Source organism: Tamandua tetradactyla, chromosome 23 (assembly GCF_023851605.1).
Source record: "Tamandua tetradactyla isolate mTamTet1 chromosome 23, mTamTet1.pri, whole genome shotgun sequence".
NCBI lineage: Eukaryota > Metazoa > Chordata > Mammalia > Pilosa > Myrmecophagidae > Tamandua > Tamandua tetradactyla.
Genome location: NC_135349.1, coordinates 21142185 through 21167990, shown reverse-complemented (window position 1 = coordinate 21167990; position 25806 = coordinate 21142185). Strand labels below are relative to the sequence as shown.

At 34.3% G+C, this 25806-nt stretch overlaps 1 protein-coding gene across 1 annotated transcript; it reads right to left on the bottom strand.

Moving 5' to 3' along the window:
- Window positions 1-17505: 17505 nt before the first annotated feature.
- LOC143666701 (olfactory receptor 8K5-like) lies at window positions 17506-18432 on the bottom strand. Its single transcript, XM_077140296.1, has one exon. It carries the CDS (start codon window positions 18430-18432, stop codon window positions 17506-17508), a length of 927 nt encoding a protein of 308 aa, XP_076996411.1.
- Window positions 18433-25806: the final 7374 nt, after the last annotated feature.

The window sequence follows — 25806 nt, the reverse complement described above, 5'->3', positions numbered from 1 at the left end:
TGCCCTCTCATGTGACAGATATTGGCATTCCTTGAGTCAAGGATCTTTCTGTGGATGCTTTAGTTTGGACATTTTTATGGCCTTAGAACCTAAGCTTTTAACTTAATAAGTTCCCCTTTTAAAAACCATTCCATTTTCAATATATTGCATTCTGACAGCACTTAGCAAACAAAAATATCTACATATAAAAAAGGTACCCATTCATTTAGAGTCATTGGATAACGTGATGTTGGAAAAAAAAAAAGGTATGCTAGGCAATTTAATGAAGCCAGAAAACTGAAAAGCCATGATGAAATATTATTTGTTATAATAAATGTTCTTATAATAATATTTTTTTACATTCACCCAAGATTGTACTCAGCCATTGACTACCAATGTTTTGTTTTTAAACCTTCTGCAAATTTCCATATCCATTCAGGGATTGTCATCATTAATGACTACAAAAAAATTACTTTCACATTGGAACTATGGTAGTTGACAACATTAACACCTTGCAAGATTGTGCCTTGAGGCACTTGAATGTCAGGAAGGCATGAGTAAGGCATTCTTATATATATGGGGATAATTTTGTAATCCTTGGGACGGCATTGTCAAAGTGAGCAAAGTGAAAATTGTATACTTATGTTCCTGCCATTCAAAAGTAAATAGGTATTGAGAATGAGGGTGTAGAGGTACAAAAAAAATGTGTCTTATGAGATCTAGGACTGAAAATCTGAATACAGACAGGGGCTATATAGTGAAATTTCCCAGGGAGGTCTGTATTTTGTAAGGACAAGTTTATTTGCTTAAGGATCTTCTCTGGGATGTCAAGAGGCCTTGATTTGGTAGAGGCCTCAGGGCAAACAAGCAGGTAAACATTACTTGGGTTGAATAGTCTTAAAGTGGCTGCTAGGGAAAGAAGAACTTCCCACCCTAGAAGTGGAGGGGAACATTCAGGAACAATGAGAAATTGATGTGATACCAGATTGTCCTCAAGCCTAAAAAGAAGAAAGGTAGTGAAGATTTTAGTTTTGGCTTAAGAATAAACTCCCATAGTTAGGCAAGTCTGAGTGTAATGAGGCAGAGTGTGGCAATTCAGAACAGCACAAGTGACTTTATTATTTAATTAAGAAATTAATAATCATACCAGCCATATTAAGTGTCTTCTGAGGCTGTTTTAAGTTGATGGTTAGATGTGAGGTCAGTGGAGCTATAAACAACCTCAGTCACCTTTAGTTTTCTTCACTTGCTGCAAGTCGTATTCTGGGGGTCATTCCAACCCCCTTCAGGAGACAGTGCAGTCCCTGGGCCAAATGCTTATGTTCATGGCCCTTGGGGCAAGGTCTCAATGAGTTCAAGAGTTGTCTCAAAGCTTCTGGCACTCTCTGCTAGGGGCACTTTGACTCACAGTTAAGGCAAGGTCCTTGAGGATTGGATCCATTATTTGGGTGACTTCAAGGGAACAGGGCACTGTTAACAGCAACTACAATTAGCTAAGCCTGTTCTCTGGTCTTATACTTACCTCTCTTTCCTTCTCATCCTTGACCTTGTTCTGATAAAAACAGAATTAGTGGGAGATTGTGAGCTTGTGGAACACTTTATCAGCTTTCTCCAAATATAAGGGGAAGACTGACTGATGGAATGGTTGCCAAACAAAATATGGCCTTCCCATGAATCTGGACTGGTATTGACATACTTTTAAGAGCTGCCAATAACTTACCCCAGAACAGAACCATGTTTTCCTCATTCTCCTGAGTGATGTCCCTTAGCTTATTGCAACTAACTGCCTTGACGGTACATTTTCTCATGCCTTTTCACAAACAACATTTAAAAGTGGATCATTAAGATCTTCTGATAGAGAATTATAAGTGTCTTGGCTTAGGGAATTTCTGATTACTTTCTTTGTCTTTTATAGACTGGATGATGATATTGTAATTGAGAGACAAATTGGAGGACTATGTTTCTCAATTTTTAGCTTATATTGATTTTTGTCTTTTCCTATTTTCCCTTGAAAGGATATAGAGGAGGCTTACTAGTGCCACTGTGATCAGTTGGTGTCTCAAAGCACATCAAACCTGGGTGTTTCCCTCTCTTCCAGCCCGATTTCTTGGGAACATAGGTGTGCATACACCAGGCATCTCCATGACACCTTTCCTGAGAGATGTCCAGACCTGTTATTTTGGGAGGTTCTCAAGCACAGGTGAGGGACTCTAACCCAGACCTTTGCTAGAATAAATACAGGACAATGTTCTTGAAGAGTTGGGGACTCAAACCTATACCTTCCTGAGAGGTGTCTGAAATTATGCTTCTTGGGAGGTTTCCAAACACAGGTCAAGAACACTAACCCTGCCCTTGTCCAACAGAATTCCAGGACAATGCTCTCAAGCAGTACTTCCTCTCCATCAGTCTATTCTCTTGATTACATGCAGAGTAAAGTCACTCAATGCCTTTGAGATGAGTTGCCTGGCATCCCTGGGGATGTTTGTCCATGGGAAATTTGTAGACTTATGTGCCTGATGGAACACTTGCCCCACCTTAGAGAAGTCTAAGAAAATGCTCTTTGGAATACTTTTGTCCTCTACATTTCCAGTTTTCTAAAGGCTAAAAAGAAAGTATGCTCAATAAGGGAAGCTTTATGCTCGGATGAAATATGTCTCAATAGAGACTAAATGATCAAGGCCTAGTGAAGAGACACTCCCAGTGGAGTGTTTCTTCAGGCCCCATGGGCTGAAATCAGAAGTTAAAGGCAACACCTTGTTTGGTGCAAGAATTCCTAACCCAGTATCCAGTGTAACAAAAGGTGGAATGTCTCAGATGGCACAGAAAGTCAGTGAGAGGTGAAAGAAGATTCTCATGGAGGTAGGGAAGAGGATCTCTGTGGAAGAGGTGAAAGGAGGAACAGACTCAGCAAGAGGAAGGGTCTGGGTCTCTAGAGGGAAGGAAGAGACACAGTGTGAGGAAGTCTCAGAGAGAGAGAGAAAGAGACAGAGTCAGAGAGAGAGAGGGAGAAAAAAGGAGAGGGGGAGAAAGATTCAATTGGGTTGTCATTGGGCTTCTGCTGGATTTAGGGAGAAGCCCCAGTGTCTGATCTCAAAGTCTCTTTGGATCTACACAGGGTGGAGACAGGTTCCTACCACCTCCAAGGAGGGAGACAGTCTCAGAGTGAACTTAGTTCATTTCCTCAGGAAATGGGATCAGAGCCCCTAGATTCCTAGAGATGAAGAAGCCAAACAAGAAGGTAAATCATGCTAGAATTTACCTAGAGAGCTGAGGAGAGAGAGAGGGAGAGAGTTGCATGAGAATATAGAAAAGGACCACAATAAGCCAAAGAAAAAACCAAAAGCACATGACCAAGCCTCCCTGTCTATAATCATGACTTACTAGTCTTGACAATCAGAGAGCAGTGCCTAGCTTGCGAAAATGTGTTGCCAGATCCAGCTTCCCAGGTTCTTGGCCAGGCTATGAGAAATAATCCAATGGCACAACCCAAAGAGTAAGCTGGCAGAAAATTTATTGAGGACATGTTGGCAGTCTCACAAAGGCAAAGGTGAGAAAGGCAAGAAAGCCCTATTTTTAATGGAATGAATTTCTTCTTAATCATTTTTTTTGACATTTACATATGTTCTCAATGCAAATTCTTTTTTTCTCATGTGCTTAAATTGTTAATATACAAGCATACCTCAAACACATGTTAAGGTCTGGTTTCATTCCAGGACATAACAATAAAATGAATATCACAATGAGTCACATGGTTTTTTAATTTTGGTTTCCCACTGCATATAAAACTTATATTTACCCTATATTGTAGTATATTAAATATGTATCACTATTATATCTGAAAATAATTTAAATACATTAATTTAAAGTATTTTAGCTAAAAATGCAAAATTAAGTCCTCGACAGTGGGCTTAAATGGGGTTCAGGAGTCACAGAATGTTTATGGAAGTAACATCAGTCACTACTAACTTTTTGATTCACTGAAAAAATTTTCTTTTCTATAACCTTATGCTCAGATGTTCTAAAGGTCTTATTTTCAGAAGGAGTGCTAACCCCAAGGAAGACAACAAAGAATCCATTGATGTGAAGACTGCCTGAGAGCCACTTTGTGCTCCTTATGCCTTTTAATCAACTGGCAAAGTTGGATGCTATGCACTTGCCAGTGTGATTGACCACGATTTTAGAGGAAATAAATCTTCTATTATATAAAGTACAGTGTGCCTATGATACAGTAAATCTCTTATAATGTCTCAGTGTTACAATCCCTTGTGAATAAAGTCAGTGTATAGCTATTGCAACCCATCAGAGGCAGGGCTACTAATGGCCCATTTGGTTCAGGAATAAAGGTTTGAGTCACCTCACAATACAGAAAACCATTACTTGCTGAGATTCTTTCTTAAGGTAAATGTAAAATACAATCGGTAGAGTGGTGCAACAGTGGCTGAGTGGCAGAATTCTCACCTGCCATGCCAGAGACCTGAGTTCAATTCCTGATGCCTGCTAATGTAAAAAAAAAAAGAATGGATAATGGAAGAAGATGCATAAATATGAGCTATGACCATGTGTGACCAACAGCAGAAAAAAGGACTGTAATTGTCATGTCCATTTATTCCTTGTTTTGTTATGAATATATTACATATATAATGTCTATACTATAATTTATAACAATATATAATATACAGTAATTTATAATGATATATATTATTTACTTATAAATTATATTAACCATACTGCATAATATTTAATTTGTGAGTTCAAAGGATAGGAGTGAATAACACTCATAGACTGGTATCCTCCTTCTTAATCCTAGAAAGGGTTACAGCATTTCCAGTTCTATGCAGGACAGTTGAATTATTTTAGGCAAAAGTATGACTATATTATACTATTTTCTTTATTTAGAGTTTAGGTGCAGTTTAATTAGATGTGTAAGGGTGTCAAGTGAAGAAAGGTTGAACTGTCATGTTTACATTCATGTTTAACTGGCCAGGTGATGGTGTCCACTTGTTTGGTGAGCAATGGACTGATGGTTATTTTGGGGTTATTTCATGGATAGATTTAAATCATTATACAATTGATTCAATGTACTGCTGTTTACATAAATAAGCAATAAAGATGACTGTCTTCAACAGTGAGAATACTCTCCTCCTCCAATCAGTTGAGGTCTTAAAGTAAGAACTGAAGATTTAAGTGGTCAGAAAGAAGAATTTCTATGCATAGTTCCACCAACCTGCTTCTTTTCAGGAACTCAAAATCACCTGATTTGGAGTTTTCAACTCGGGGACTGTCCATAGTCACATGAACCAATTCTTATTATTAGCCTACTAAGATGTGCCTTTGAGTGCATGTGTGTGTGTTTATTTCTTTAGAAAACCCTGTTTATTATACCCTATCACTTGGAAATACCACTAGTAGGTGTATACTCAAACAATTAAAAATTTAAAACAGGTATCCAAGCAAATGCTCACCTAGGACTCTTCATAAAAACACTATTCATAAAGCCAAATGGTGGGGAAAACACAAATGTCCACCAACAGATGAATAGATAAAATATGTTGTAGTCATACAATGCAACATTATTCAGCCATACAAATGAATGAAGTACAATACATGACAGATGATCTAGAAATTATTATGTTGAGTGAAAACAAGAACATGCAGAAGGTCATATATTTTATTATTCAATTTCTGTGAAACACATAGAACAGGTAGATCCACAGAGACAGAAAGAAGATTGCAGTTTGTTAGGTTCTCAGAGAAAGCAGAATGAGGAGTGACATCTTGATAAGTAGAGAGTCTTCTTTGAGGGCATTGACAAGTTTCTGGATTAGGGCAGTGACTGCACAACTTCATGAATGTACTAAATGCCGCACAATTGAACTCTTTATAATGATTATTTTTCCATTTTGTGGATTTCACTTCAATTCAAAGTAATTATGGATGTGCATTTGATGTCATTTTTATGTCAATAGTCTATTAATAATCTGTTTATCATATGCTTCTGTATACTTTTCCTCTGAATTCTAGGATTGTTAGAAATGTAGTATACAAAGAATAGTCCAGTAAAACAAAATGTCTATGGGAACATAAATTTTGGGGAATTGTTTAATGAATATGATAACTTTCTATTAATTGAAAATAATGTAAAAATTTAATCCAATGTGTTTTTTATTATGAATCAAAATTTTATTTCTTCAATTATACATACATATATACATATCTACATATATATGTATAAATCATACATACATATATATGTATATAGATCAGTTTTTCTTTGGTTCACAGTTCTGATTCTTAAAAATGTTTTGATTTTTCACAAAGTATGTAGTCTTTCCATATTTCTGATGATGATCAGTAAATAAATTTCTATTTATTTTCTTAAAATTAAAAAGTAAATAAATTTCTATTTATTTTCTTTTAATTTTCAAATATCAATTGTTCTGAGTCCTTAAACTTTTAATTTTTCACAAAATAAGCAGTCTTCTTATATTTCTGATGATGTTTTTGTCTCAGTTCACTTTTGGGGATTGTATGTATTTTCTAACTCTATGAGATTTTCTTTGATTTTCAAAGAAATATATGAAAAATGCACTTTAGCTGAAGTCAAGTTGTGTTTACATTAGTGACTTGTCTGCCTGGCGTGATGTGACTATCTGAAGTTATTATGTACCCCAGAAAAACCATGCTCTTTAATCTCATTCAATATTGCTCAAAAGGATCTTTATTATTATTTCAATGAAGATGTGATGCACCCAATTGTGAGTGGCGACTTTTGATTAGATGGTTTCCTCCCATACAAGGTGGGATTGCTTACTGGTGTCCTTTAAGAAGGAACCATTTTGGAAAAGTTTCAGTGTTTACAGAGACCACACAGTCAGAGATCTTTGCAGATACTGAAAGAAAATGCCCCTGGGAAAGCCTTAGTAAATGAGTACAGAAAGCAAGCAGATGTCACCATGTGCTCTCCTAGCTGAGAGAGTGAGAAAGCCTAAAGTTCATCTGCCTTTTCTTTGGAGCTATATTTCTGTGGATGTCTTAACTCGAACACTTCTTGGCTTTAGAATTGTAAACTTGTAGCTTAATAAATTCATTTTTTAAAAGCTGTTCTATTTCTGATATATTGTATCCCAGCAGCTTGCAAACTAAAACTGGTTTTGGTACTGGAGAAGTGGAGTGCTGTTGTGGTTTGCAGATACCAAACATGTTGGAGAAGCCTTTTAAATGGATAAAGGGAAGATTCTGGAAGAGTTATAAGAAGTGTAATAGAAAAGGCTTTGCAGATACTGTTGGTAGAAACATGTATTCTAAAGATACTTCTGATAAGGCTTAAAAAAGAAATAATGAATGTGTCATTACAAACTAGAAGGAAGGCATCCTTTGGGGATGGAAGGCAGAATTGAAGAGCAATGAAATTGGATATTTAGCAGGAGAAATTTTGAAATTAAGGGTAGAAATTGCAATCTGTCTGTTCTTTGCAGAATTTAGTAAAATACAAGAGAAAAGAGATAAATTGAGAACTGAACTCTTGTATACAACGAAACTGAAAATTGATATTCTGAAAAATTCTGGGCTTCCAGGGAAAGAAGCATAGTAAATTGACCTCACATGAGGATTTCACCAAACATGGAAGCAATCATCCATTTCAGAAAAAGCCAGGATTGGAGATGGTGTTATTCAGGAAGGATTTGTGAAAAGTCCTTTTGTCTGATGGGCATGATCCCTGCCTACTACATAGAAAACTAAGAGTGATGTTGGATCTGAATAAACATGGCCACTGCCACTCTTCATTAAAAGGGACAGAAAGGGACAAATTAAAAGAAAAATAACTTCTGATACAGAACCATGGAAGTTAAGTTCTGAAACCAAAAAGCCTTATGCCAAGAGGCATGGAACCACCCAAGCACTTGGAGATGGTGAGTTTGTCCTGAAGGTAGAAAGTGGGGCTTTCACCTCAATGTTCTGGATGAGTTGTGCTGCAGGCCTTGGAGAGGATGGACCACACTCCTTAGAGATTGAAGAGAGTCTTGCTGCCATCCCATTGTTCTGGAGGGGTTGAGTGTGTGCCTTGAAGATGACAGAAGCCTGGGTATGGCTGCAATGTTTGGAGGGTGGAGCTGAGAATAAAGTGATATCCCCCAGGGTTTGAAGAGAGAAGGGCTATGCATAGGCCCTTGGAAAGGGTGGGACTGATGCTTTCCAAAACCCCAAGGATAAATGACTCTCAAACTGTGAAATCTAGTGGAGTTGCACTGCTGATTTCCAGAAATGTTTGGGTCCAGTGACCCTGTGTTCCTGCCAATTTCTCCATATGAGTATGGGAATATGTATCCTATGACTGTACCTCCTCTGTATGTTGGCATCAGAATACTTATTCTGAGTTTACAGGACCAGAGCAAGAGGAAAATTTTTCCTTAAGACAGGTCATGCCTGTAGCTGACTTTGATGAAGTTTTGTAGTTTCTGATTTCACGTTGTATTTGTATTTTTACTGAAATGGTTTAAGGCAATAATACTGAGGTTTAAGGCTTTGTAATATTGTGATGGAATGAGCATATTTTGTCTTTGGAAAGAACATGTTCTTTGGGATTCAAAGAGTGGAACGTGCTGGTTTGAAGCTATTATATGCCCAAGAAAGTCATGTCCTTTAATCCTCATTCAATATTGCTGGGAGGGATCTTTTTTATTGTTCTCATGGGGATGTGATCCACCCAATTGTGGTTGGTAATTTGGATTAGATGATTTCTATGGAGATGTGTCTCAACCCATTTAAGGTCAGGTTGCTTGCTGGAGCCCTTTAAGAAGGTTCCATTTTAGAGAAAGCTGCAGTGTTGACAGAGCCCACCAAGTCAGAGACCTTTGGAGCTACAAAAAGAAAACACCCCTGGAGAACCCTTAGGAATGAAGGGACAAAACTAGCAGATGTATCATGTGTCACCCCAGCTGAAAGATAGAAACCCTGAATTTCATTCACCCTTTCTTTAGAGAAAATACCTTTCTTTAGAGTAAAGGTATTTTTCTCTTGGTGTCTTAATTTGAATATTTTCATGTCCTTGGAATGGTAAAGTTGCAATTTAAGAAATTCCCTTTTTAAGTGCTGTTCCATTTCTAGTGGAACATTTCTAGCTGCATTCTGCAGCTTACAAAATAAAACAGGTGTCTAGAACAAAATCAACGGGTAGAATAAGGTTTGTCAGCATTATGCTAAGCTTTATTTACTTGCTTCTTTAACAGTCATCATATTTAGCAATCTAAAAGTTTTTCTTTGGTGGACCATGGTAGCTCAGTGTCAGAGTTCTCACCTGCCAAGCTGAAGACCCAGGTTCAATTCCCAGTGCCTGCCCATGCAAAAAAATATTTTTTTCTTATTGCACTATCTTGCCAAGGCAAGGTAGAGAGTAAAAACTGTACCTTTTCTTTACATTGTGTTAATTAAGGCACAGATCTTAATCAATCTATACATTCATTAAAGTGTATAATAATTCATTTAATTCAGATCCACATACTTTTATATATCCACAGTTAATGAATGGTATTATTATTCACACATTCCATTTTTCAGATATTTGGGTGTCTGGAAATGCAAACTTTTTAAGTTAGATCAAAGTGAATTAAAACATACTGAAGAATAGAATAAGGGGAAGAAAAGAAAGATATTTAGGATGATTCGAAGACTACAGAGTTTATTGAAAGTGTTAGTTGATGGAAAATATCAGGAAAACTGAAATAAGATCCAGAGATAATATATATGTGTTTCCTAATTCATAATTTCATTGGATTTGGAGAATATTATATGGTAAAGAAGACCTTTACCTTAATTAACCTTAATTACCTTTATTAAGGTAAAATCTTTTTAACCCACAATGTTCTGTTGTAATTTATTTCTTAAATTATTTGTGTACATTGGAAAAAGTATGGAATATAGGAAAATATTTTGGTATTACTCCATTTGTTTGAAAGTGAGAAAAATGTGCAATGATACAAAAATCTATTCCCCAATTTCATCATGAAAAAAATGTTAAATAAGGGGGAAAGAGTATATTATTTCATTAAAATGTATAATAATTCATTTTAATTCAGATCCACATACTTTTATATATCCACAGTTAATGAATGGTATTATTATTCACAAATTCCTTTTTTCAGATATTTGGGTGTCTGGAAATGTAAACTTTTAAAGTTAGAGTAATTTGTCCTACTGGCATGTTATTCCTTCTTCTTTACCATATAATATTCTCCAAATCCAATGAAATTATGAATTAGGAAACACATATATATTATCTCTGGATCTTATTTCAGTTTTCCTGATATTTTCCATCAACTAACACATTCAATAAACTCTGTAGTCTTCCAATAATCCTAAATATCTTTCTTTTATTCCCCTTATTCTATTCTTCACTATGTTTTAATTCACTTTTCATTAACATTCCTTTCCTTCTCAGATAATATCTTTGTATCTGGAACATGGCAGGAGAATCAGCATGTGGGACAGCAGGGTTTGTGAAAAGGAAATCAAACTGACTCCCCAAAAGCAAAGTTATCAGATCTATTTAACCCACATTTTTTTAGGGTAGCATAGACAATAATAAATGATCCCCACAGTAGAAATGACAGGCAATAGAAGGAACAAAAATAGTTTACTGGGTCTTCAGGAGACAGAGATAATTCTTTGCCCCTACCTTTTTTACATTGTTGTTTAACTGTCTAAAAGCAAAATAGAAAGAATTTGTGAAAATCCATGCCCTTAAAGCTTACATAAACATAGAGTTTATTATTGATGAATATAATAAAATTACTATCAGAGATGAAGTTCTATGAAATAAAGTAATGAATTGTATATTCAGAAACAAGGTCATATATTTTATGACTCAATTTCTATGAATTATGCAGTCTAGTTAAATCCACCATATTATTTAAACTATAGAATATAAAGGATAACAGTGAATAGTAACCAAGACTAGATCCTCTTCTTGGGAAAGGATTTGTGCATTTCTAGTTGGATAATGTTAGAGAACAGTATGAACATATTATATTGTTTATTTAAAGATTAAGATTCAGGGTCAAGGTGGTAGACTGTCATCATTATTTTCATGTGTTAACTGGTCTCATTTTTGGTGCCCAGTTGCTTGATGAAGCAAGCCAAATGATGGGGAAAACACAAATATCCACTAACAGGTTATTATATAAACACAATGTGCTGTAGCCATACAATGAATATTATTCAGCCATACAAATGGACTATGATTCATGGTAGATGAATGTGAAATTGTTATACTGAGTGAAAACAGGCAAATGCAAAAGGTCATATATTTTATGACTCAATTTCTATGAATTATGCAGTCTAGTTAAATCCAGACAGACAGAAATAAGACATGTTGTCAAATGCTTAGGGAAAGGGAAATGAGGATGTCTTGTTATTGAGGAAAGGGGAATGAAGAAAGATATCTTAACAAGCAGAGAGTCTCCTTTGGATTTGTTGAGAATTTTATGGAATTGGCAACATTTGCACAACTTTGTGATGGACTAAATGCCACACAATTGTACTACTTATAATGATTATATCTACATTTTGTGAAGTTCACTTCAAAACTTTTTCAAAATTAGTATCATGTGCATTTGACCTCATTCATGTCTATTGTCTACTGATGATGTGTTAATCACATGCTTCTCTTTATCCTTTTCCTCTGAGTTCTAAGCTTTGTAAAATTGTAATATAGATGAATAATCCAATAAAATAAAATGTCCATGAGGACATACAATTTTGGAGTTTGGTTAATGACTATAATAATTTTATATTAAATTAAAACAATCAGAAAAAATTAATCCAATGTGTTTTTTATATTATGAATCAAATTTTTATTTCATCAGTTAAACATATATATTTATTTAATTTCTGTTTGACTCACATTCTCCCTTTTTGTTGATGCAATGCTGTCTCAAATTTCGCAAGCCATAGAGTATGGTGCACATACTCAGTTCCTAGTATTGAATGCCATAATATCACCATACTGCCTCAGAGAGCTGCAGCTAATGAATGACTTAATGGGTGCTTTGGGTTTCCTGGAAGTCATCTGCTGTCAGTGAGCAGTAAGAGTCTATAGTCAGAATCCAGAAATCATGGATCATTACCACAGTCCATGTGGTAATCACAATGAAAGGCAATTTATATCCACTCACCTTAAGGAAGAATAAAGTTTCTTCTCTAAAATTATTCTTATTTTTCTTCAGTAGAAAAAATTTATGATTTCCTTTTTCCTTTGTGATGCTGCCTTAGGAAGAAGTGTGTGATTCATTGATTATGCCCAAATCACCTGAAAGGTTAAAAAGATTGCCTTGCTACACCTGGCACACATTTCATATTCCCCAGTGAGAGGAGAGAGAGGAACAATTCAAGGAAAGGGAAAAAGGAAAAACACAAAACTGATCTTTATAATCTCACAGAAATCTACATGACATAAAAGTACTCATATACTTACAGAGTCAACAATCACAGTTGTAAGGACAAATAAATTTAGACAACACCTCAATATCTATAAAACCTAACTGTTGCAAAATCAAGATGAAATTGTAAATTATAATCATTGCATAAGATTTTTGTTTGAATTTTTTATTCAAAACCAAATATGTCTTAGGCATGGTGTTATAAATATACCACTTAATCACTTACTACTTGCAAAAGCCAATTATTTTTTTCATATTCAGAGTGCAAGCTCAAATAAACTGCAATTTCCTGACTTCCCAAAACTAACTAGGGTACTAGCAATTGAAGTGAAATGTTTCTTTGCTTATATCTTTAAGTGAATAGTAAGTGTGCTTTGTTCTTTCATAATGCTAACCTGTAGCAATTATTGTAATTCAACCCATTCCCAAAATGATTGTTTCAGTTTACTATTTTTTGAGCAGAAATTCCACCACTGTTGTAATATTCAGTACAAATTCATAGAGTTTCAAATTTGCTTGTATGATAGTGCATCTCTCTGTCGTACTTTTTCCATGCCTACTTCCTAATAGACTTCCATATATAGAAAAATTGAGGCATATTTTTATATTGAACACAGTTCTAAAATGTACAAATCAGTCTTATTTTGAAAACTATATTTCAGTTGTACTCAACACCTAAATTAAGATATAGAACATGTTCAAAAAAAACAAACAAAAACAAAAGTACCTCAGGCTTTGTATCTTCTAACAACTAAATTAAGATGTAGAACATGTTTGAAACAAACAAACGAAATGAAAGTGCCTCAGGCTTAACATCTTCTACATTCTATGCTATTTCCATTACCAAGGAAATTGCCTCCTACTCTAGTCTCTATACAAACCACCCTCTACCTCCAGGTAACTGCTCTTCTGAATTCCATCCTGAGACTTTTTTTTCTTGTTCTTGAAATTCTTATAACAAGAATCATACAATATGATGTTTGCCTTCATTTACTCAGCATATTGTGTATAAACTTCATCCATGTTGTTGTTTTTATCATTAGGTGTTATTCTATTGCATGAAATTTCCATAATTCTTCAACCATTCTTCAAAGCATTCCAGTTTTGGATTATTGCAGAAATGCTTAATATGAACATTTGTATATATTTGTGAACATATCAAATACTTTCTCTTGGAAAATGTCTAGGTGGAATTATTGAGTCATAAGGCAAACATGCTTTCCAAAATTGTAGCATTTTATGATTTTTTATTTGTATTTTTCAGTTAGGTGTGCTCCTCATTCTTGCCAATATGATAGAAAATATTTTGGCCATTGTTATTTGCATAAACTAATATCTCTTTGTATTTTATTTTTCATTTAACTGGGAACTAATGATAATGAACACTTTTCCATGTGCTTATTGACCAATGAAATATCTTTTTTATAGTGTCTAAAATTTCTATCCTTTTTTTAAAATTAGGTTTTCTTTTTTTCTTATTTTAAATTAATTTATAAGTATAACTTCTCTTTTTAGATGTTTAGGTTGTAAAGATGTTCTGCATTTCTCCATTCAGTATACAATATTTCCCCTTGGAAAGTTTATTGCTTTAGCTATTATGTTTAATTCTATGGTCCAACTAAAATTTTTGAAAATCGGGCTGGCCACAGTGTCTCACTGGCAGAGTTCTTGCCTGTCATGCTGGAGACCTGGCTTCATTTCCCCATGCCTACCCTGTTAAAAAAAATGAAAATCATGTGAGAGTCATTGTATATTTTTTCTTTGTACCTAACCAGGTTAATGTGTCACCATTTGATGACCAGATTTCCCTTTCCTATTTGAATTGCCTTGACTCCTTCCATGGAATATCAGTTGACTTCTTGTATTATCTATTCCCAGGCTCTCTATTCTGTTTCCTGAATTAACTTTATAATTTTATGCAAATAATATACTGTCCTAATCACTGAGGCTTGGAAACATATAGTGTTAATATTCCAACCTTGTTCTTCTTTTGCAGGATTGCTTTGAGGATTGCAGATACATTGCATTACAAAGTAAAAGCTAGAATTCAATTGCGAATCCCTACCTCCTTGAATGGTATTATTTTGAATCTTTATAGGAACAGGTGGGGAAGTGGCATGTTAATAGGTTGTGTTTTCCAACAAATGAATATCTTATACTCTCCATTTATTTATGTTTTCTTTAATATCTCTCAATAAAGTTTTTTGCTTTGTATTATAGTGGGATTGTATGTCTTTTGTAGAATTTACTAATAAATATTTTATATTTTCCCTACTATTATATAATAGAGTTATTTAAATTATCATTTGTTTGCTTCTAGTGAATATTCTCCAATTTATATTATGAATACTAACTTTTATATCCTGAAATATTTGTAAATTCACTTACTAGAACCTATATTTTTGTATATTCTTTAGAAATTTCCTTTTAGATTATCATTTGCCTTTGATTAAAATAGATACTCTATTAGAAAACCTCATGTCTTTCCTTTCTTTTCTAGGGTTCAGGTTCAGATCTGATGACTCTCTGGGAGACATAGTGCCACACCAATCTGCTATTGGGGCTGGGGATTTCCTAAATCTTCCTTCCTCAGGAATTGCTGTAGGTGTGGCAGTGGTGGGTACTAAAAGCAAGAGCTCGCTTTTTCCACAGTAAGAGCTAGAAACTCTCCAGACTAACAAAAAACTACTGTCACTGAGGAAAGCATAGAATAAAACTATACCCAATGTATTTACTTGCAAATCAGCTTAATCATTTTTAATAATGGAAAAATAAGAAGTGTCAGCATCAACTTTGCTATAGCACTGTAATATCGTAAAAGTTACAAAGTTGATTTGAAGGCATCAATGCATTTTACCAGTCTGAGTATCTGTCTGGAGAGGGAACAGAGCAAACTTTGTATGCAAGGAATAGAGCTTGCCTGTTGGGACCCATGTGAATATTTCCCAAAACACTGAAACAAGGTGATTGCCATTGTTTTACCTACAGTGCAATGTCATGACAGAAAAGGATCTAAACAGAGGAAATTCCTCAAAATTAACAAAAGGCAAATGAAGAAGATACTGTCATCTGTGGCAAAATAATACAGCTGGGACATATAACAGACATTGTGAACTTCTGAGGAAAACAGTGAGGGGTTTAGTGGTGAGTTACTTTCTGGAACAAAGTATTTGAAAAGGTATCATGTATAAAAGAATTTAGAAACCAACAGTCTTGCTCACTGCAAAACACAGGTTCAGGAGAAAATAAAACATTACCTGAGGAGACCCAAAACTATCATTGCCAGGTAATCTTCAATCTCAGCACAAGTGGTAAATAAAGGCTGGGCCAGAGTTGTAAGTAGACTGTCTGAGCATTTAAGGAGCACCTCATCACAAAGCTAATCTGCAAAGACTAAGAGAGTATTTTGTCTTTTCTTCTCTCTGTTTCTTCTTTTTTTTCTTTTTGGTTCAAGGTATTTAATAAAAATCTCTGTCAAGCCAACAGCTGCCCATATTTAAGATCAAACTTCAGAAACCCCATATGACAAATATAATCTTTAAAACTGTTTTAAAAATTCAGAAAACAAATAATAAACTACAAACTATAGCAATTTAACTACATAAATATAGAGTAGAGTAAAATCTAATATCCAGAGTAATCACTTTATATTATTCAAAATGTCATATTTGCAAAACAATGTGGCATATGAAGAAAGATCAATGTATGTCCCATTAACCACAATAAAATAATAATAATAATAACAACAGAAACTAGGGCTCAAGAGACATAGGGCTTACTAGATAAAGTCTTCAGATCAGGTGTCCTAAATATGCTCAAGAGCTAAAGGGAAACATGAACAAAAATTAAGAAAAACATGAGAATGATGGCTCCACAAATAGAGCCTCAAATCCACAGATGATATTTATCTTGTTTACCAATTCAGAAGTTTTTCTTAACACACTATCTAAGCTAAAACAAGGCAGTGAGTAAAAATTGGATTTCATTGGCTTTGTATAAATTATAAGGACATGGTCAAGAATTTTCTCTTTTATTATTTTGCTAAGAAGATAACATGAAATAGAGGAAGGTGTTTGGTTTGTTGTTTGTTTAAAACAGATGATTTTAAAATGATATAAATATGTCTCCAAATTATTCTAGTTACTAAATATGAAATAGTAAGAAGAATGCATTTTATGTCATAGAATGTAGTTAATTAATTTGAGTTTTGTTCACCATCCTATATGTATCTGGTATTAATGAATGGCTTTCCTGAGATTTTGGGTGCTCTGTAATGAAAATATTTTATGTGAGCATCTTTTGTTCTCTTAAGATGTTCCTTTTCCTTGTTTACTAATATAATATTCTCCAAAGTCATTAAAATAATATTAGAGATAATAATATGTGTCAATATTATCTTCTGGCTCTCACAATAGATTTTCTTCATTATGTTCTCCTTCAATATTTATCTTTAATGGATTCTTTAGTCTTTCCAGTCAGTTATCTTAAGTATCTTTCTTTTTACCCTTCTTCTATTCTCCATCTTCTCTATATTTGTTCACTTTCTGACATTGATTCTTTTCTGAACTACCCGATATGTGCACATCTTAAATATGACCATAAAAATCAGCAAGTAGGGCATTACATACATCAAGAGTAAGAAAAAAATCAAGTGTTTGTGATCAAAGTTATCAAATCTATTTCCCACATATATGAATAATGTATAGTTAATAGGAGATGATAATCATGGTAGAAATGAATGATAGATCAAGTAAATTCTTTTTGGTGTCAACAGAATACACAGAAAACTCTCAAGCTTTCTGTATACTGTGACTGTTGATTCAGAGAATACAAGGAAAACACATTTAAGTCAATTATTTTCCTTAAAAACAAAACAAACACAATGGAGAAATAAACAAATGGTTTATGGATATAGAGTGGTAGAGTATAAAAGTGTTGCATTTAGGAGAATTATGAGATTCTATGGAAGCATATAGGTAAAGTCATTGTTAGAGAGCCAAAGAGAAAGTAATTCTATTAAAAATATGTCAAATGATATTTCCTCTTGTAATAAATTTGTAGAACAGTATTCTATATTGAGTATCAAATAAGATCATGAAATCTTAAAGACTCTGTAAAAGGCATTTTTTACCTCTTTGTTCCTCAAACTGTAGATCAAGGGGTTAAGCATAGGGATGACTAAAGTGTAAAACACAGAGACCGTTTTGTCACTTTCAAAAGAGTGAACAGAGTTAGGTTGTACATACATAAATAGTAGAGTCCCATAGAACACAACCACGACAGTCAGATGAGAACCACAAGTGGAGAACGCTTTTTTCCTGCCCTGGGCTGAGTGCATTCGAAATATGTCTATCAGTATTAACATGTAGGATACTAGGACTGAGAGAAGGGAGGAAATCAAATTAAATGCTGCAAATACTATGCTCATTAATCCTAGTTCTCTTTCATTGGAACAGAGCATAGATGTCAAGGGAATATTATCACAGTAGAAATGACTGATAATATTAGAACCACAAAAGGTCAATGTAAATATCTTAATGGTGAATATCAGAGACAGAAATGTGCTGTAGAGGTAGGGGACACCCACAAGCACATTACAGAGTCTCTGGTTCATTACAACACTGTACAGCAGAGGGTTACAGATGGCCACATAGCGGTCATAAGCCATGGCCGACAATATGAAAAATTCACTGATAATGAACAAACTGAAAAACGCCAACTGCATGGCACAGGCATAATAAGAAATTGTATTTTGCTTCTCAACAAAATTTACCAGCATCTTGGGACAAATGACGGTAGAATTGCCAAGATCAATGAAAGCCAGGTGTCTGATAAAGAAATACATAGGGGTGTGGAGATGGGAGTCCAGCTTGGTCAGGATGATCATGCCCAGGTTTCCCACCAGCGTGACCATGTAGATGAGGAGAAAGACCCCAAAAAGGGGACCCTGCAGCTCAGGGCGCCTTGTGACTCCCAGTAGAATGAATTCAGATGGCACTGTCAGATTCTGTTGGTCCATTTTATCCTGTTATCTTTTCTGGAGAGAAACAGAAATGTTGGTATGAGTTTTCATGTAACATTATATAAACATAATACTTGTAGAAATAATGAAGAATATTTCATAGAGTGAATGATAGGATATTAATTCCCAAGTCTGATTTTGAAATAATTTTTAAAAGTTCTATTTTTCCAATGTAGGGGGTCCCAAACAAAACACATTGTGCACTACGATGACACAGATTAAACCCTTAATAGAGCCAATAATGTTTGAAGCATATCCACTGACAACATAACCCTGTAGGAGCCAAGTGTTAAAACAAGACCTGCAGGTTTTGTTGGGAGCACCTGGCCTCAGGATGGTGGCAGTAAACTGTAGAGATTCTTATGTAGAGCAGTCTGGGAGGAAGAGAATGTTTGTTTACCCCAAATGGTTATTTTAAGTAAGAAGGAAGAACACTGAAAGATAAGAACTTTGTTCCCTCAGGAAATGCATGGATGCCTATTGTCATCCTGTGGTATATAACCAGGATCTGGTTAAGAATAAAATTGTCTGAAGTCTGTTCGAAGTAAACTCAAGCTTCAGACCCCTTGAGCCCATCTGTGTCTTTCTTTCTCTCCTTCTTCCTTTCTTTCTTTCTCATCATTCCTTAATATCCTTTGAGCTCTGTTTCAACAGGAAGCAACATCTGGCACCCAACATGGGGCTCAAAGAAGAAGACTCCAATTCACTATTAAGGAACCAAGGAAAAGCCTCATTAGAGGCATGTGTGTCCAGCAGATAGAGGAGAACTTGAGTCGTATTGGTAAGTAAGCATTTTCCTTGGATCATCAGGGTAATGGGTAATCACAATAGGTGTCTGGGGAAGTATAGTGTATGTATTTTTGTATGTTTGTATGTTTGTGTGTTGAAAACATCATTAGGGTGCCATTACTAAAATAAGGTTCTAATAAAATTTGAGTTATTTGTATTTTAAAGAAAAAGACTTTGTGGATAAAGCAGAGAAGAGTCTAAAGCAGACTCCCCATAGTGAGATGGGAGACATTGAGGGAAAAGTAGTGAAGAAAGTGCTGAATTTGAAAACAGTTTTCCATGACAATACAGTGAGGCCACATGGGGCAATAACAGAAGAGAGTTTAGGAAAAATAAAGAAACTATGTTCTTGCTGTTAGGAAGAAAATAGTAAAGGGAAATAGTTAATAGCATAAAGATGACACAGCCAGGAAATAATAACCAGGGACAAGGTAACTCTAGTTGGGAAAAAGAGGTTAAAAAAGCTTCTTCAAGAAAGAAGCTATTTCTTAAAAAAAAAAATCTTCAAAATAGAAATACAGAAGTGTAAACCTGAGGCAAGGGAAAAGGACAGCAAATAAATAACTTAAGATGGGATGCATAATTATAAAAATTTTACATCAATATGAGCTGCCTTTATATAAAAATTCATATACACCTGAGTCAGAAAATATTCAATAGGAACAATGCCATACCGAACAAAAGTCAGTACTAATTACTGGTTCCTGTAGAATTATAATAGTTCAGTTCCCTAAGGGGTATGCAATTCAGGATTGTAGTTCTGACTCAAAGTGTTCTGTTAAGTTACCTTGGTTTAATCTAAATAATTATTCTACTGAAATTATACCTATGCTACAAATAAAATCTTGTGACAAAGAGTGGAAATAGTAACCCCTTCTCCTTTTGTTAACTTAGATTCTCAACAAACAGCAATTTGGAAACTGGCCATGAGTTTAGCTCCTATTCATATTTTAAAAAGAAATATATTTTAAGAACTTTAAAACTAAAAATTCTTGTTAAAAACTATATATTGACAGTTAATGCATATTTGAAACATTAACTAAAGTATTTTAAGTATTTAACATTATTCTAACAAATTTAATTTTGATGGTAATTATATGTGGTAAAATATTTGTTCAAAGTAATGATTTAAGTATGAAAAATATGGAAGATGTATTTTTATTAATAGGAAAACAGAATAGTTTTATCCTAAAATGAATAACTGTTACTAAATGAGAAAAATATAGGACAAAGCCTAAACAAATATAATAAGTGCTGAGGGTTTGTAAAAATGGAAATTATGGTTAAAATCAAGAAAGTTTTAATGAGTCTAAAATTACAATGTTTTCTTGGACTTTTAGCCTGTTCTAATGAAAAGATATAAAAAATTTTTTTCTAAATAATTAGTTAAAAAGCAAAGAGTCTGTGTTTTATCAAAATAACTTATGTTAACTTTTATCATGTTGGTATCTGTATAAAAAATACTGATTTTCTCCTGGGTATCATTATGCTGGCAAAAACTGCTTCTTTTCTTGCCTTAAACCAGGTGGCTTAATCTATTCATCTAAGTACTATTACGATAAATGAATCTATTACTGACTAAATCATATTCAAATCATATAAATACCTATATTCCTTTAAGCCAGAATATCTTAAGGCTTTGTCCAGTCTTTCTATAAACTACATATGTATAAACTAAATTTATCTTAAAATAACCATGGCTTATTTTGGAAGCAGATCAGATTTGAGGGCTGAATGCAAGGAAAAAATATACTTGTGGGGTCTTTTGTTCACCTGATGTTGCCATTACATGCAACTGATGTTGCTATCACATGACCTTGGTAAGAAATAGTTAAAATGTACACTCTAGCTGGGAGGACTGGCTATCCCCCCAGAAGGAGGTGTACTTTAATAAAGATATCTAGGTCCCAGGAAGCTCCTCTTGGTCCCTAGCCAGTTCCCAGAGGACCCAACTGGGCCTGGTTATGTAAGCAAATCGGAATTTGGCCACTATTGTGAGAAAATATAAAAACTGCATGCAATAAATTTAAAATTAGCAAAAACACACAACCAATTATAAAGAATCCACATTCCTGCATTCCTTTTCAATCAATCCAATGAATTCAATTTAAAAAATCTGGTCATTTACTATGGGTACACATCACTATTGACACTCTGCATTCATTTTTGCTACCTGCCAGTTTAGGAACTCCTAATTATGGGTTACAAAACTTGTTTGATATTTTACAAGGAGATTCTGATTTATTAAGCAAAAGGCAGTTAACAGCTGCAGCTGAAGGACAGTTACAATTAATTGAACAATGCATTCAGAAAGGACAGCTTATTCAAATAGATCTAAAAAAGCCTATTGATTTTGTTATTTTCTTTACCTTGCAATCTCCCACAGGCCTTTTTTAGCAAGATGGTGTTTTAAAATGGATTTTTTTACCAAACAATTGACAAAAATGTTTAAATACATATTTGCAAAAGATTATTTCTTTACTAGCCAAAGGTCACCAAAGATATTATCAATTAAGAGGTCATGATCCTAACTGCATAGTGTGTAATTTCACAAAGGAAGAGGTTCAAAGTCTATATATTTTCAATACCTCTTGGCAAATAGCATTAAGTGACTTTAAAGGACAAATGAATAAACATTTGCTATGTCAAAACTTTTACAATTTTTAAAAATGAATGGAATGGATTTTGCCTAAAATAGTTCCAGCTTCCCTGCTAGCTATTATTGTCTTTTCTGATGATAATATTAATGGGCAGACTGCATATGTCACCCCAGCAGAAAAGAAGTTAGAAAATGCCTTATACCTGAGCACAGCGTACTGAATTAGCAGCTGTAATTCAAGTATTGCAAAGTTTTCCACAATCTCTTAATATTGTTTCTGATTTTGAATATGTTTGCCAAACAGTTACTCACATTGAGACAGCCTCTTTGTTTGAAAGAGATGAACTCTCCTGAATGTTTTTACATTTACAAACATTAGTCAGAAGTCAAATTAATCCTCTTTTTATCATGCATATAAGAGCTCATACCAATCTTCTGGGTCCTTTGTCATTACAAAATCAGCATGTAGATAGTCTTGTGAGTTTAATTCAAGATCCCACAACACTTCATAAATTGACTGATATCAATAGCAAAGGGCTGCAAAAGAAATGTCCATCTTTATCTAAACAGCAAGCTCAGGACATTGTCAGGACTTGTCCAACCTGTGGACCTTTAAATGCACTCCCATTTTCATCAGGGGTTAATCCTCAAGGTCAAAAAGCAAATAAATTATAGCAAATGGATGTTACTCATATTTCATATTTTGATAAAATGCGGTATGTACATGTTATCATAGACACTTGTTCTCATTTCATCTGGGCTACTGCACAATCTGGAGAGCATTTCTGCCATGTTAAATCACATTTACTTAATGCTTTTGCTGTTATGGGATGCCCTTAATCTATTAAAATGGACAATGGTTCTGCTTATACAGGAAAACAATTTCATAAATTTTGTGCTACTTTTAATATTATTCATATCTCAGGAATTCCACATAATCCTTCAAGACTAGGAATTATTAAACAAGCAAACTGGATGCTGAAGTCTATGCTCTTTAAACAAAAATGGGGAGATGATGATCAGGATGATGTTATGAAAATATGTACACCAAAAGATCAATTAGCAAAACCACTGTTTACTTTAAATTTTTTAAACATTTATGATAATTCATCACAGATTCCTGCAGAACATTTTAGTAATTTGGGAAAGAAAAATGATACAACCCAAACAGAACTGCAGCTGTAGTCAATCTATTGGAAAGATGTTAAAGATGATTTATGGAAACGAGGAATGGTAAAGTTGTGGGGTAGGGGTTTTGCTCTTGTCATTGCAAATGATGGAAACTCAGTTTGGATTCCTTCAAAGAGAATAAAACCCAGACATGTCAACCCGGATGAAAATAACTAAATGGGTAATGTATATTATAGGACATATCATTTTAATTGCTGAAGGACAGGGACATATTTATACTTATTGGGTTTATCTGTGAGCCCTAACATGGGCCAATCCAACTTTACCAAAATAATCTGAATACAAGTTTAGGATTCCCAGGTCCAGTAAGAAGAAAACTGTTGTCAAATTTAATTCTTCCATTTTTAGAAAGACTTGTATGCATAACTCTATGGAAACAAAGGATACTTGCCTGTTAGATGGGAAAGAAAGTTGGAATTGGTGGCAGTTATGTCATATGGACTGAGCAGTTATCATAATTAATGATTCCTATGGAATTGTAAGAGATGTGACCCCTGTGGGGTCTCCCATCTCTAACTTGAAGATAACTGAGATTATATGGACAGGCAAGCTAAACCAGAGTTTAATACTTAGAGGATGATTTCTGCCAAAATTTGGGATGATAAATACATTAGAGAAATTTATGGGAAATTTTGTAGGACTGGGACCAATTTTTATAGCAAATTCTAGTAACTATAACTTCTCTTTAAGTAGCATCCATAAACACTGTATGCAAATATCTACTAAAGATCCATATGTGTTTGTTAAAAGTCATATGCATATAAGAAATCAAACATTTAATTGTGAGAATTATTCCCTTTTCACTTGTCTCCAAGCATTTATATTGCAGAAAAATGAGACGAGTATAGCAGCAAGGAGAAGAGGTATTTGGCTGCTGGTGCAGATGTCAAGATCCTGGCAATCCTCTCCAGAAACACAAGTCCTGATTCATTTGGCAAAAGAATATCTGAAAACAACTGAGACTAATTGGACTCATGATTATAGCTGTCATTGGAATCATTGGAATTATCACAGTGACTATGGTCACTGGAACTGCATTGTTAAATTTGGGGCTGTTTATACTTCTTCTCTTCCTCTTCAGCTGTGTTTAACAAATAATCAAAGTCAAAGAGCTTGACTGGCAGCCAATGGTGGGTAAAACCCTTCCTTCAGAGCCTAAGGGCAACCTAAGACAGGCATGGTCACCTCGGCTTATAAAATATAAAGGGGGAAATGTAGGGGCCAAGGGTTAAAACAAGAGCTGCAGGTTTTGTTGGGAGCAGCTGGCCTCAGGATGGCAGCAGTAAACAGTGGAGATTGTTATGTAGAGCAGTCTGGGAGGAAGAGAATGTTTACCCCAAATGGTTATTTTAAGTAAGAAGGAAGAACACTGAAACATAAGAACTTTGTTCCCTCAGGAAATGCATGCATGCTTATTGTCATCCTGTGGTATATAACCAGGATCTGGTTTAGAATAAAATTGTCTGAAGTCTGTCTGAAGTAAACTCAAGCTTCAGACCCCCTGAGCCCATCTGTGTCTTTCTTTCTCTCCTTCTTCCTTTCTTTCTTTCTCATCATTCCTTAATATCCTTTGAGCTCCATTTCAACAGGAAGCAACATAACTCTGCATGTTTTAATATAGAATTATTATATTTTATTTATTTACTCAATGAAATCACAGCTTTTATTTAGTACACTTCAGTTTTTAAAAAATTCTTTTAAATTTTCAGATACTTAGAGAGTCAGATAGAAACTGATACAAGTGAAGTTTCTATTTTGTGGTCCCTCAATTGCACCCTGTGTGGAGCCTTAGCAATGCAGGCTCACAGTGATTTACATTCCTAAAAGTTGTGAAAGTGAGATGATCATAATCAGTTGATCATTGTGATTACATCTATCATCAATAAGGTAATCTCTTTCCATTTTGTCTTCTGTTTTTTGTTATACTTTATCTTAATGTTAGGTTGCATTGTAAAAGCTACAGGAATTATTAGGAGCCCACTATCTGGGAATTGAATTATAGTTTCATTAATATTAGTAGATATATTTATGTGGTTCAAATATTGAGTAATATATATTCATATATATTGAGTAATATATATTCATAAATAAGAACATATATAATCAAATAATGTGATCTGTTCTAAGTAGCAATCCCTCTTAAGTTCACTCCCAGCATCCCATATGCTGAGGCATATCCAGGATTTGACTAACAGAAATAATTTTATTTCTGTATTTTATTATCAGTTTGTTCATAAATGAATTTTTCTTTTCATCTTTTTCAGTCTAAATAAATATTCATGCCTCAATATTTATTTAGAATTTTTTAATAGTCACAATTTTTATTAACTTCAAAAACCAGTAGATCTGGCTCATGTTTGCTAAATTTATGGTTTATATCAATATTCAGGCAACTTGATTATTCAATTTTATATGCTTTGTATCCTCTACTATAGCACTGTGGAGATGAAAGAGTCTCTATTGATTGTATCTAATATTTATTTCTGAATTTACTACATCATATGTCACAACTTTCAACTTTTTCTGTAATGGTAAAATTGAAAATTTAGAGTATAACACTGTGACTTTCAAACATTTATTTATGTGGTAAATTCCACCCCTTCTTTTCCTACAGTTACACAAGGAAGGTCAGTAAATCAAAGTACAATTGCTACAATTGAGCTAGGGAAGCTATCTTAATCCATTTGGAACACCTTTCAAACTTCTCTTGCATTCAGATTTCTCTCAATGCCAAAGTGAGGATTCTGCAGGCACAATTTTTAATTACAACAATAATGTAGTTCAAAACATTC